General features: G+C 46.5%; 1 protein-coding gene across 1 annotated transcript in view; it reads right to left on the reverse strand.

Moving 5' to 3' along the window:
* The window catches only part of PNPLA2 (patatin like phospholipase domain containing 2), a 55,447-nt gene that overhangs the window by 3,189 nt on the left and 37,228 nt on the right, over positions 1-15,030 (reverse strand). The window contains exons 4-8 of the mRNA XM_019519782.1: positions 6,695-6,904; positions 5,709-5,769; positions 3,311-3,484; positions 2,646-2,778; positions 1,523-1,645 (exon numbers count right to left, since the gene is read on the reverse strand). Of these exons, the coding sequence (XP_019375327.1) occupies positions 1,523-1,645; positions 2,646-2,778; positions 3,311-3,484; positions 5,709-5,769; positions 6,695-6,904 (701 nt within the window). The remainder of the gene's footprint in view (positions 1-1,522; positions 1,646-2,645; positions 2,779-3,310; positions 3,485-5,708; positions 5,770-6,694; positions 6,905-15,030) is intronic.

The following is a 15,030-nucleotide window of genomic DNA, read 5'->3' on the forward strand; positions in this document are numbered from 1 at the left end:
CCTCCTCACACCCCTACAGCCTCACCTGGTCCTCCGGACGATATACACAACAGAACCATAAGCCCACCCGGCTGTAACCAAAACAATAGGCCTACTGGCAATAACAAAACAATAAGCCTGCTAGCTATAACAAAACAGTAAGCCTACCGGCCACAACATAAAGTCCAGGCCCACCTGGCTTTCTGACCCACAGCCTCCTGGTCAGGCTTCTCTTCACCCTGACCATCATGCAGCCCTCTGAGTGCTCAGGCTGCACTGCTTAGCTTAGTTCTCCCGCAGAGCTCTTACCCCTCAGGTTGCCAGAAGGGAACTGCCAGCCAGGCTCCGGCCTGGCTGTTTATAAGGGCCTGGCCCTGCCCCCTTCTGGTCACATGACCAACCTGGTTGCTCCAGCAACCCGCACCTGAGCTGCCCTGGTGATTGGCAGCTCAGCCCATACTACCACCGCCAGTAGCAGGCACCCTGGTGCCCTGCTACAGCACCTTTTCTCCAAAAACATCTACTGGAAATTGAAGCATGCATCATAAAACATGAGGAAATACTGTAACATCAGTTTCAGTCAATAAAGCTTCTGTTGGACAAAAGTGAAAGCAACTGTGCACACAATACAGACAGCAGAAAAAGTGAGCAGAGTTGGCTCCTTAGCTTCTGTTAGTCAGTTACTTACTACAATAAGTAAGTAATTTTGCTTTACCCTACAGGCCAGTGATTCTCAATCAGGGAGCCACAGCACCATAGGTTGGATCAAGATCCTTTCAAGGGTGCCATGGGCCATGCAATGTTAGCACAGTTAAGTGGGCAAACGCCTCCATGCGGTTCACAAAGTACACCCAAAGACTTCAAAGAGGAATCCAGTGTCAAAACCATTCTAACCTGTTGTGGTTCGAGTTTTTCGCAACGTAGGAATTACTTTAATTTTTTTTTTTTTGACGACGGAAAGAGTGAAAACTAAGAGCTGGCATTTTCTGTGGGATGCCTCAAGCCTAGAGAGATCGAGAACCACTGCAATAGGTAATATACACTTTACTTCATCCTCAGAGCACACATTCTGTTGCCTGAGGGGCTTCAGTACTAATGGCACAGGCTACAGCCAAAGCACAGTGCAAAAAAGCAATGCTGAAAGCTCTCTCTGCGTACTTCAGTACTGAGTAATCACACTCTGCATATCCTTCTCTTGCCTTTTGCTACTGCAGTCAAAGGGCGTTTGTACATGCCACGTTTTTTGCCCTTTCTTGTGCTGCAACGGTGTGGCTATTTGCACAAGGCTAAGCAGAAACTGCTACTGATGTTTGGAGGAACCTTTGAACCTCTGACAAATGCCAGGCAGACAGGCACCAGTCTCATCTATGAAATCATGCCCATTGCTACGGTACCTCTTCACAACAAATGTCCTCCTGGAATCCCTCCCAGGACTACAAGAATGTGCAATAAAGGATCCCCTCTTCCTTCTGCCTGCATTCCACCCCTCTCCAGATGAACGAAGACCACTGCAAAAGGAGGGCTAAGATGAAAGCAGTCATACCTGGCTGAGAGATGGTTGCCTAGCTTCTTCTTGGCTTCCTTCATGAGATAGTTGCAGACTTTACTCATCTGTTCCTTCATCCACCTAATGTCCTCAGGGACATCTGGCAGCCATTCCAGGAGCCTGAGGAGAGGAAGGGAAGAAACAGGACTATTAGGCAAAGGGCTGCAGGTGGCTCTCCATAGGTATGACAGCAGAAGAAAAGCCATCTTGCAGACCATCTATCCCAAGCCCTGGGGCCAAAGCAGAATTGTTCCTTATCACAAGCCTTGTCAAGGCTTCATCCAAGCCAATTTGAAACAGCTAGAATAATGGTGCTTCCACCACTTCCTGACAGGGCAGACCCCTTGACCTGAAAAGCATGGCAGAGGTACTCATTGATTTTCCTCTGTGGTACTGCCACTCACAGGTTCCTCTGTGTTGCCATCTCATGCAGTTCATGCAACTCAAGGAGGAAGTAACCATAATACAGGAGAGGCATTTGATCTTTAAATGTCATATTTATACTCTCACCACACACATTTTTAAACAACTTACAAGCTTGGGGGGGGGGGAAGGGGAGGAAGGAAGGAGGGAAGAAGAGGAGCAGCAAGGGAGGAAGTGTTTTTGTTGGGCACCAATAGCAACAAGACCCATGGACTTGTTAGCTGCCAGAAAACAGCTTGGGTGACAAAATAAGATCATCCCCCTTCCCCTTCCCCACTCTAATCCAAAACACCACAGTAAATTTTCAAGGATTAACAAGAGTGCTCTTCCCTCCCCCTAGGAGAGACAGGACTATGCTACTTCCACCCAGGCATCCTTCATTCCTCTGTCCTAGGTTTCTGCCTTGCACCTGCCCACTTCCATGTGTAAAGGCTTCATTAGCTACTCAAGGGGAAGTGTACTGCAGTCTCACCAGGATGCATTCTGGAAGCCAGTTATGTTCAAACAACTGAGTCCAACTGGTTGTGGCTGAAGCCCAGATACAATTGACTCACAAGAACTGAAGCAAGGTCCCTCCTGACCTGACCAGCTGTTGTGTAGCAAGCAAGGCGGAAACAAATCTAGTTTTTGCCCTCCAGCCAACCATGCTGAATGCTAAACAGTGGTAGGTAGCAATGAAAATAAACCTGAGGCCTACCTGACTGTGAAGGAGATGGCAGACTCTAAAGGCAGCATGTATGGGATCATCATGGCAGAGACCACACGCACAGGCAGCAGCTTAGAAACCGAAGTAAACCGGCCCCCTCTCTCAGCACAAACCTCCATAAGGGCTGCAGATGGAGAAGAACATGGGTAACCGTTTACTTGACAGCCTAAACTAGATTTTTCTGGCACAGCCACCTTCTCTCCAGTAGCACAAAAAGCTATAAAACACTGACCCACCTGCCTGGAAATCTCACAGTGTATCAGTACTTTCTGAACAAAGATACAAGGAGCACAAGCATTTAGCTTCACCTGGCTCATAGGGAAACAACCAGATAAAATTCATCCTCTCGCATTTATGTGAAAAAGAGGCAAAGGAGTTTTCTGACCAGTTTACTGGAGCTCCTCAAACAATTAACCCATCAGGTTGCACTATACATCTCCCTCAGTCTCAAGAGGATGAGCACCTGTCAACCTACTACTACAGAACCTGGCTCTTGGGGTCAGGAAGTAGAAAAACTTGGCTTTTGAGGTCTCTGATGGCCATCACACAAATGACACTCCCCCCATGTGATGAGATGTGCTGATCAATTTAGAAAGGAAACAGACTTTCAAATGGGACAGGCAGAAACATCCAACTGTTCTCTTCCCAGACTGTACCTTGGTTCATTCTGGGTGGCAAGTGGTCGAAGATATCATCTTCAACAACAGCTAGGGCAGAGTCCTCTTCCATCTGGTCCTCAGCGCTGATTTCCTCCTCTTCTGCACCCTCCTCCCCTGCAGAGTTTTTGATGGCAAGTAGTGGACCTGTAGGCTTTGGCTGATTAAAAAGACCTGGGGACAGAAGGCATACGCTGATATTGTAGCGACTCAAAGTACAGGTTTCCCTTGCTTTATGCGAGTTCTGTATGTGCGAATTTACTCTTATGCGATGATCCTTTTTATACCAAAAATTCATTACATGCAAGGTAAACTCACTATTATGTGATCGGTGTGGTGGAAGCCTGCAGTCAGCTGCCCTGTGGAGGGCATTGTGGGAGTAATGTGCACCAAAACAGTCTCCCGTGTGGATCCGTGCTCCTCGCTACTTGTCTGCAAGATGTGTTTCTGTAGTTGCCATCCCCATTATGGTAACATTCACCACCACCCTGTGCTCATGTGTACTGTCTGCTGTTGGCGAGTACCAATATTGTCTTGTAAAAGAGGTAGAAATGGGTCTGGGGGAAAGTACAGTCAAGGCCTTGGAATGTATCCCTATTTGTTACATTGTAAAGTAGGTTCCCTTTATGTGAATTCGAGTTATGTGCCGTTTTCCAGGAACAGGTGTACAGCATAAAGTGAGGGACACCTGTAATCATTTCACTTGATGGCAGCTTAGATGAAAGGTGGCACTGTCATCTCATCCCTCAAGGGAAGGAACTTCACAGCTGATACAAAATCCCTACCTCCAGCAGCTGATGGAGCTATTTGGGCTGCCTCCCTCCATGATACTATTATGCATCACATTAGATTTCTGGTGCTCTTGTTCAAGACTAGAGAGCCTTTCCCCAAGCAGACCTCTTAGCATGTTCCATAAGTACTGCAAGCCAGTCCTTTCAGAACTGCTTTGCTGTTCTTCGTTCTAATGGCCAACTAAATCCTAATGCATGCAGGTATGTTGGCTTTATGCATGCTCAAGGCCCTCGCATGCTGGGCAGGATCTGTACAAGTAAATATGAGTCTATGCCCATTTGAAATATTGGTAAGGCTCTGCATTTTAAGGTCATTAGCAACCATGTCGCTACACTGCTCCAGTGTGGACCCCTAACACTTATGCCTTGCACTGACACAAAGCTGGGCTTTCCCCAACAACACAGAGCCAAGAAACTGCATATGCTTCTTTGATGCACATGGGGCCCAAGCACACCCAACAAAATGAGTGAGTAAACTTGATTTGCAAAGGGTCAGCCACAAGGTGGCACCACAGACAGACACATGCCATCTCCAATTGCATCTGTGTTAATGAAGCAAGCTGGCTGTAAAGTTCAAGCAGAAGCTTTTACAGCATGGCTGCAGAGGACAGGAGCACTCTGTTCCCAGAAATGCTGAACTACACCTGGGATGTTACTTTCACCACCTAAAATATCTAAGGCAAATATTCACAGGCAGAGTCACCCTGACTTGACCAGGAATCATCTTGGACCTCCTGTACCCGCACCCCCACACCCACCCACTAGGCAAGGTTCTTTGGGTAAATGTGATATCTTATTAGACCAATGAAATACTGTATTTTATAGCCTATGTGTCAACATCATGTATAACCCGACCCGTTTTCTGACGCAAAAAGTTAAGATTAGCACAGGCAAGGTGTATTAGTTGGGGCTCGGCTCGGCTGATGCGGCCCTATCCCCTGCAAGCAGCACTGCCTGGGCCACGCCAGCCCAGCACCAAGCCTGCTGCTGTGAGTGGCACTGCTGAGTGCAGGTCAATATGGGGAGCTGGGCTATCCATGGCCCTATCCCTTGTGAGCAGCACTGCCTGGGCTGCACCAATGCTGCTCACAAGGGATGGGGCTGTGCCAGCCAACCACTGAGCCCATCCCCTGCAAGTGGTGCCGGTCTTGGCACTTGGCCAGGGACATGCCATGTGCAGGGGACTAGGCCAGGCTTGGCGCATGTAGCCCTTTCCCTGTGAGCGGCACTGGTGTGGCCCAATCAGCGCTGCTCGCAGGAGATGGGGACACTGTGTCGAGTTAGATTTTTAAGCCCCAAAAATTGGGCTTCAAAACCCAACTTATACACTGTGAAATATGGAAGTTTTTTGCAGGCTTTTTGGGCACAAACACCCTCCATCAAGCAAAGAACTTTTTTCCAACTATTTAGTTGATCTAATAAAGGATATCACACCTACCCAATGAACCTTGCCTGCCTGTGTCCTTAGATCAACATGGCTACAACCAGCAACTTCCCCCTCACACCACCAGGAATTTATACAGATCAGGTTCAGTCTGCAGCATAGCAGGGGTTAAACAGTTTAGGCACTGTCTCTTTTGTGCAAATGCTGATACTCTGCTCCTTACCATTCTTCTTCAGGAACCGCAGTGCGTCCCGGTAGCCCTGTTTGCACATCTCTCGCAGCACCTGCACGGACACAGATAGGGCAGGTCATTTCAGGCAGTGGGGGGATGGACTAGTGTGACTTGGAGACGGCTCTATTGACTACAGCACTACACAACTCTCAACCTAGTGCCAGGAGGTCTGCAGGCAATGCAGAAATCCTCCTGCCACCTTCTCTTAGCCTGCTGCCTGGGTGGGGCAGGGCTCAGGAGGTCTGCTCACCTCCCTCCCACCACTTATCCCCACTATCTTGTTCTCTTGTTCCCAAGCTCAGTCCTGGGCCAGAAAAGGAAGGGAATGGAGATGCAACACTGCTGTGGGCAAGGGGATCTCTCAGCCTCCTGTGCAACAAGAGCTGCTTCAGATCAGCAGCAGGCCAAAAATGGAAGCCTTCCCTAGCAAGTGCCAGGATGGCCCACAGTGTAGCTGCCTTTATAAAGTCCTCCAGGAAATGGGAGGGGGTATGGGCCAAGTTAAGCAGGGCACTCTTGTTTGTTATGCACAAAAATACCAGGGCCAATCAGCAGCTCTATTTGTTCCAAAAGGGAAACACATGCAGCCATTTATAGCATACCATCTGTTTCACTGGCTAGCACTGGGGGCACCGTAAACAGCCTATGGTTGCTGGTGCCAGCTGGGCCTTTAACAAAAGGCCTGAAGAGCAGACTACTCTGGGTGTTTCTGCATCCTTATTCTAAAAGCTCCTTGGGTGCTGCCTATTAGATGCACATGAAAGTACTCTCTTCGAGACTCCACCAGGACCTAATTTCAGGATTTTCCAAAGGAACAAAAACCTACATAATGTGTTTTAGATGCTTCTGGGATGAACTTGGACTCCTCCAACTGAGGGGGGGGATGCAAAAACTGGGGTGGGGGAATAAGACCCAGAGCTCCCTCTGCACAAGCAGCCCATGGCAGCAACTGCCCTGAGTGGCCACAGAAGACTCACCAGAGGCTCTGGAGGGAACAAGGCCTTTGAGAGGCGGTAGAGGTTGCGAAGGTTGAACTGGATGCTGGTGTTGGTGACTCTCAGCTCATGGATGTTTGTGGAGCTGTCCCTGGGGCAGATGTCACTCTCACCCGAGAACGGAGACACAGTGATCGTGTTCTTCAGCTCATATTGTGGTAAGTTATCCGAAATCCCTCCATCAACATACCTCTGGAGGGAATTAAATAAATAAATAAATGAATGAATGAAGAGGAGGAGTTTTCCTTGTGTCATGAATGCAGATTGAGATGGAAAAACTGCTACACATATCTGTGCCTGTGCTTACATGGTGGGACAGGGCTTCAAAGAAGTCCTTGCTAGCACTGGCTGAACTAAGAGCAACAAGTTCATATCCAATGAAAGGTCATTACGGACACCATAAATCAGTTTTCTGCAAAAATGTTTCTCCTCTAAAGTGTTTGTGGGCTACAGAAGAAAAAAAAAAAGTGCACCTCCCTTCCCCTAACAAAAGGAATATAGATTCATTAACACTTGTACCAGCAACCTTAAACCCTTTGTGGATTTGGGAGCCCTCCAATCAAGAAGGAGCAGAAAACAAATAGGGTGACACACATCTATGACCAATCACAGCTAGCTACAGTCCCCACAACAGGTTTGCAAGAAAGTCTCTACTTTGACACATTCTTCTAAACCACTGTCCTAATCCTGTTTGAGCTGAGAGTTAGTAACACCAGAACCTGCTGGAAGATATTTTGCCAAAAATAAAATAGGGGTAGAGGATTTGCTGCTAGTTTATTTGCCCAGCTGGAAGCCACATGCATGCCCCCCCCTTAAAACATGTATAAAACTGAACATGTTAGCTGGCTATGCTTAGTTCATTCCCATGCCAAAACTAAGAGGGGCTCTGGCTCCGCATACAGGTTTACTGCAAACATGCACATGTTTGTTGTTATTCTTCATGGAAAGACTATGCTTCTGGCATGCTCATTTTGGATGATAACTGAATTCAAAGCATCCTTTGAATTATTATTACTATGCCAAGGCTCAATAAGATGGCCTCTCCCCTCTCAGTGACATCCTGGATACAGAAAGCAGCATCCACAGAATAAAGAGATAAGCTGCTGGCTAGGCTGATGGGGGTATTAAGACAGAAGAGACCCCTGAAGGGCAATGAGCCAGCATCCGGTAGCCTCACACCAGCTCCACCACTGAGCTGCAGTCATCTGCATGGTCATTCCCATTGGGAAAGATTTTAGGGCAAAGCCATCAGCAGCCTACAGAAATGGGCACCTTCACTATCTTCAGTGGTCCTGTAGGAACCAGAGGGGAAGCAAACAAGCCCCGTCTCCAAACATCCACAGTGCCTGATGGAAGACAGTGCAAAGATGAACAGCAGCTGGCTGGAGCTCCATCCAAGCAGGGGAGAGGGGATGCTGGTAGGCAAATACAGATGCGCACACAGAGCTCTAAAGAGCAGATCATGGCAGAGGGACTGCAAGGCTTGGAGAAGATAACAAACGAGAAGCAGGCAGATGATCTGGAAAGCCAGCTATGCGCTATACTGGGACACTCATTCTGTCCTTGAATTCTGGCTCCTGTTGCAGCCAGGCTTATGATGAGGGTGGGTCTCTCGCTATGCAATGCCTGGGAATGAGCTGGATGTTATGAGCAGTGGATGTTTATCATTCTGTTCTCTCCGTCTGGAAGGGAGACAGGCTACACATCTCCAGCTGGCTCCCATCAGGCCCCTGATGCCCTTATTATTAAAACATCCTTATGTAACAGTTTGGGGGGGGGGGGCCCCCTCCACCCACAGCCTTTCACCTACTTCTCCTGGATAATAAACAACACTCGCTGACCTTCCCCGACAGGCTCCCGAGCCTAGGGGAATGAGTTCAGCTGCATGGCTCCTACAACTCTCTGGAAAGGACAATCCCCGACAGGACCACACCGGGCCACAGACCACTCTCCCAAGGCAGCCCAAGCAGAGGTGCTGAGTACATGGGGGCATGAGGGCCCTGATCCCCCTTGGGAAGAGGGCTGTCACCCAAAATGCATAAGACTTTCCACATGTCCATCATCTTAGCTGCTCACCCCCCAGCAAAAATTAAAGTTGGTACCTACAAGCCCAAGGGATGTTTCATAGGTATATGGTTAACTGTGGTTGGACAAGAGTGGGGAAGCAGGCAATTCTGATTCAGGTGGCACTAAGACTTCAAGGATAAATAGGAAAACATTTTTAAAAACTGCTTTTATATATTCACACGCACACACACGACTTGACTAAATGGCTCTTCCCGCATCAAGTCACTGGTACACGCCAAGGTAATGTTCACCGAGAGAACACTGGCACCAATACATGCCCACAGTGAGTGAAACAGTGACTGATCACTAACTCCTGCCCACTCAGGTTTTGAGGGAGATAAAAAGGGGAGGGGGAAAAAAAGGAACAGAAAACAAGGGGAATACAATCAGTGTGATAGCAATAAGTGGCCTCTGCACAGGGTCTGGTCTGAAATCTAATGATCTTCTAGCATTGACTAATTCCCAATACCTACCCAAAGTCCCTCTCCCATATTCTATTTAAAATGATCCCCATCTTCCCTGAAGAAAAGGACAGCTGTAGCTACTATGGGGCATTGTCCCCTTCGGAAGCAGCTGCTCAAGCAAGACAATCACTTTGTACAGCAAAACAGAGAGACCTAACACATGTGAGCCTTCCTAGAAAAGATACACAAGAGGGGAAGAAGAATGTGTGTAAGAGGAAAACAGCAAGTGAAACTAGACATGCCTGCTTCCCTATGCAAGCAGTTGTTGAATGCTGCACTACAAGTTGGTGCCATGGTCTCAAGTTCAAGGTCAGTGGTTTTGCTGCTATGCTGCAGTAGCTTCTGATTGCCTGCAAGTGGCAATATGAATGAACAGATGCAGAAGAAATGGTGCTTTGCTGCTGTGGTGGTGGCAGGTAGTGCAGGGGGCCCTCATTACAAGGGTTACCAAGGGCATCTATAATCCTTATAATTTTTTCCACTTTTGTCTACCAAGTGTGCCTAGTCAAGGTTCATCTGCAGAGACAGGCAGTCACCGCTGCTGTGGTGCCCTGCCTCTAGGCAACACTACCACAGCAAACCGTGGTACCCCAAGACTTACCCTGCACAGCCCTTTTTAAACCTGGATCACACCCACTGTGTCTGGGCAGCACATCTGGGTTGAAACATGGAAAGTGTTTGAAGTGTTTCAGTGTTCAAACATGGAAAGAGAGGACCAGCAGAGTGCCCCAGAAGGTACTATGTCAGAACTGGTGTTTAAGTGCATTTATTAATAGCTCGGAAAAGTGGGAGAAGGGCAAGGCTGGGGAGTGGGGGATTGAAAAAGGTGAAGAGTTCATTGGGCGAGTTAAATCCACGGGGGGGGGGGAATTGAAGGACAGAGAAAAATCTAACCAGGCAGTCTTATGCTTACATTTCAAGTTACAATATTTCGCACTTAACTGACACCTTGTTTCAACTTTCTGACATCAGTTTCAACATTACAACACTTGATCTGATGCAATGTCACGCCAGCGAACAAGTTCGCTGCGTCACCCATCTCCCTGGAGAACATCTGTCCAAATTTCCTTGGACACTTTCTTTAAGAAAGCAGACAAGACTCCAGAAAAACCTGCAGCCAAGACTCCTGAGAAGACTCCAGCCAAGAGCCTTCAAAAAGTCCAAAGTCACCTCAAAGAAGTCCTCCAAATCAATATGATTGCTATGTACAATATAAATACATTAATGTAGCTATATTACTCATCTATAATTGACTGAGTACAAAATTCTGGGCTATTTTTGGTGAAAATAGGGTATCAGGCCTTGGTTCAGGAACTAATCCCCCATTTATAACATTGTTTCCTATGGGAAACAAATTGGTTCCAAGTTGCACTGTTTTGACTTAAGATGCAGTTTTCAGGAACCAACTGTGTTGCAAGTCCAAGGACTGCCTATATAATGCGCTCAGTCCTCAGGATAGGGTTGGGGCACATGTCGATTAGACAAGCTTGGAGAAGGAGGGGGCAGGGTGTAAAGAAGTCTGCCCAGAGTCTGCCTGCTTCTGGGGTTAATTTAACCTCATATTCCCATTCTTTGGTACATGCTTTCCACAGCACGTGGTTTCTCACACAAGCTGGATGCTAGTGACCTGCTGGTAAGGACCTGCTAGTTGTTCATTTTTTGTGCTGCAGTTAGAGTTCATAGCCAGAGGATGATGGGCTGACTTGCCCTCTCTAGTTTTATTTTGTAGTATGTGATTAATAATCTTCGAAACCCCAGGACTAGCCAGAGAACAAGACTGGGTTCAAAGTTCATTCCCTCTTCACCTCATGGTCTATGCAAAGCAGGAGAGCAAAGGGATTCATTTGGTGCATGCCTTTGGGTCTTGTCAAGAAGATACAGCCACATGGCAAAGGCTTCATTTCAGTCTCACAATAGGAGACTCTGAGCTGCAGTGGCTGTTTTTACATATATAGCTATTTTAGAGAGGAGATCATTTGGGTTTAGGTTCCTACAAAATGCCTCCTATGACTCTGCTCAGGTTGCTGGAACCAAAAGGATCGCATGTTTAAGTCAAGCTTTTCTTCATGGTGCGTCTCCCCTCTCCAGTTATTCTGTTCACTGCACAGAACACTGGACATGTAGTCCAGTATCTAGATCACGCACTAGTCAGTGAATTCCCCCATTCCCAAAGGGCAATGGTATTTTCCAGGACAAAGAGGGACATTCACTCTCATCATATTCTCTTGCATGTTGCCACACAAGAGACCTTGACCCATGGGCAGCTTCCTGGTCAGTGCACCAGCAAAGCAGCTTTCCAAGAATCCAAACATGGGAAGGAAAAAAAAAAGTTTAAGCATTTCATGTGGTTTTGGACTGTATAAGTTTGGCTCAGCTGTGCCAACCCAGCCTGGCACAGTCAGGGAGTTCTCACACAACAATAGCAAAGTGAGAGACAGCGCTGTCCACATCCCATGTTCATGGTCCCACTGGACTGCCCAAGCCAGGGCCTGTTTTGCAACTTCTGGCACGTCACATCAAGGGTCAGTGACTGCACATTTTCCCCCACCACCTCACTTGCCCTCCCATGCTCTCCTCACATGCTTGCATAGCAAAAGGAAGTGCAAGATCTAGCTTTGCCATCACTCAAAAAAGAGCTAGGTTGGCCTTGTGGCAATGGGCACTACTCTGGGACTCAGACTAGCTTCACCACAGACTTCTGGTGTGACCTTGGTTTTGCTACTTAGCCTCACCTCTGCCTTAGTTCCCCTTCTGCAAGGGAAGCAAGGTATCTTTCCTGTAGCCCCTTGTCCATTTAGACCCATTCTTGAAGTAAGGGGCTGTCCTTTACAAGGTGTACATAGCACCCTGGCACCTCCCAAGCTCCAGCAAGTCCTCTAGGCCAGTGGCTTTCAATCTTTTTCCATTTGTGGACCCCTAAAAATTTTTGAATGGATGTGCAGACCGCTTTTGTAGTATTGCAGTAACTATAACTGCTTTTATTACTTATATTGTTATTTTTATATAATGAAATATTTAACCATTAAGATAAAGTTAATGTTGTTATGATTTACTTTTTATAATATTTTGATTAGTCATTATTAGTGTTATGAAATTAACCATCTATTTTAAAATTTCCTGTTGCTTAGCATAAATATATTTGACCTATTGGTCTCATGATTCAAGAACTTAAATTTAGCATACGGAAGATGTTTATGCAAGGTTTGTGGTATGTCTGGGGTATGTGGAAAGATGCAATGAAAGAGTGAATTACGTATGTATATGTGACATGAAGTCCTCCCCACCTTCATACTTTATTCACCCACCCTTAGTTACATTACTGGCACCAAGTTTAGTTGCTCAAGGATCTTGAAAAGATCTCCCTAGTAAAAACGGTACAAAAAAAATGCTTCTCTACAAGGACTTCTAGAATCAGACTAAAAGCCCTCGAGATAACCGTGCAAGGGCTAGATACAATGAAGAAGCTTGGTGACTTATCCCCGATTTCTATAATGGTAATTAACTAGGTTGCATTCCTTGGTAGCTCCAAATACACACACTTCTGCATATGCAGAAGAGCAGGCCAGCTCCATTGTGAAGCTAAAGGGACAGTCTATTAAACCATCGAGTCCTTTGCCTAGATAGGCGTCTCTTCCAGGCATGCAGAGGAGGAAGGAGTGGCATAAGTCATTGCCACTCACCTCATATAACAGGAGCTCTAGAAAACCAAACTGCTCCAGCACTTTACAGTACAGATCCTTCCTCGGCCCATCCCAGTCACTCACCACTAGCACTCTACCGCAGCTGACCATCTAGGCTCACTTGTGCAAGACCATGTTGATTTACCTCCTATCTATCTGCTGTAAAGTATTTACAGAGCAGTAGGCTTTCTTCCAACCTCTCACCCTTGACCAAGCTTTCTCCTCAGGGAAATCTCGTCTGCCCAGACAATAGTCTCCTCCGAGCAAAGGGAGAGCCCCACGCTATCATTAAAAAGCGATGTTGTCTTTTTCAGACTTTCTTTTAAGCAGCACTAGAGACAGACATACCATATTTTCCTCACATGACGACATGCCCCAAAAATAGAATATGCACCTTGTTTTTGGAAGCCAGAGTAATGGCTGCATAGGCCAGGGACAGAGCATAATCTTTACCTGACCCACCCTCCCTTTCCTACTCAACTAAAGGCAAACCCTAGCTGCTGTTGACCACTAGTCTCCATGGGTGGACCTATGATTTTGGAGAGAGCTAAAGAGTCTCCAGGACTGTAAAATAGGAAGATAAAAACCAGCAGTAGCCACCTAGCAGACGGCAAAACTGCTCTAAGAAAAAATTGAGTTCGATAAGTGGAACATTAAGACCATAAAAAAAAAGAAAAGAAAAGAAAGAGGAAATAATCATTAAGACTTCTGGAGAGAAAAAACAATAAGCCATTGTCCATTCAGCACCATGAAGCAGGTTGCTTCTGTCTCCGTCAGAAAAAAAAACAAAAACTACAGCTTCTTCACTTAATGCATGTCCTTAAATTTGGTCTGATTTGGGTGTGGAAAAGTGCATGTTGCAGGAGATGAAAAAACGTACGTACACATGAGCTAATGTGGTAGTTCTGCAAGGGCTTTCCCAGGGACATCAGCAAGGCAGCTCAAGTCACATCTTAAGGCAATTCATCTGATTTAATTACTGTCAATTAAACTTTAACAACTCCTTCCATTGCTAACTAGGCTGGACCTTGTAAGCACTGAATTTTCAAATTGTAAGCCACTGGATTCTCCTACAGAATCACCATGGAGTAAAAGGAATAAACATTATCAGTACCCCATATTTTCCTAGGAGGTCTCTAGCCCAGAGGATTAGGCAAATCCCTACTCATGCCTACTCTTCTTAGCAAGATGAAGCTCCAAATCAGAAATGTTTGTGTTGACAGAATTAAGCCCAATCACTTAACAGTGATAACAGAACAAGCTGCCAGCTCCTGATGGTACATACCCAAGACCTCTGATGAGATTTCAGAGCATTTCAATTGAGCTGCTACTTTTCTCCCTTAGCAACCATTTACTACAGCAAAGAGAGGATAGGTAGCAAATACCTTCCTTCAGTAGCAAGAAGTAACATGCATCAAAAAGGTAAGGGGGAATTATAAAAGCACCCAAGGAACATGACAATCTAAAGACTGGTTAGTCCAGCTATGTTCCAGAGCAAACCCACCTCAGCTTTGCAATCTAATAGGATTCTTTGAGCAGACCCCCATAACAGGTAAAACAAAAATCGGTAGACAGCGTTTGCATGGTTTTTAAGAAAAATCTCTTGACAAAGTGATCTCATGACAAGGACATATTAAGGGAACATATGTAGCCATGAGAAAAATGCAAAGTACTGGTGTGGATTTGCTGCTGGCTCAAAGGCTGAAATCATGGAGTAGAGATAACCTGGCAGTGTTCAAAAATGGAAAGAGGTGACTAAAGTGTGTCCCAGAAGGTACTACCATCAGAGCTGGTGTTCAAGAGCATTTATTAATGGCTTGGAAAAAAGTGGGAGAGGGGCAGGGTTGGGGGGTGGGGGATTGCAGATGGTGAAGTTCATTGGGTGAGTTAAAATCTAGAGGGGGAGATGGGAACTGAAGGACTTCAGAGAAAGATCTAACCAAGCAGTGAATGGCCAGTACAATGGCAGAAGAAATGTCCTAAGAGCATCCCAAACATGAAGTCCAGTCCCCTAAGTTCATAGGCAGTCACTTTTCCAAAGAATCTTTAATATTGGGGGGGGTGCAGATTGAGGACCCCACAGTGAGGAAGGGAGTGGGGCTGGGGC

Source organism: Gavialis gangeticus, unplaced genomic scaffold (assembly GCF_001723915.1).
Source record: "Gavialis gangeticus isolate Ggan-Ray unplaced genomic scaffold, GavGan_comp1, whole genome shotgun sequence".
Taxonomy (NCBI): domain Eukaryota; kingdom Metazoa; phylum Chordata; order Crocodylia; family Gavialidae; genus Gavialis; species Gavialis gangeticus.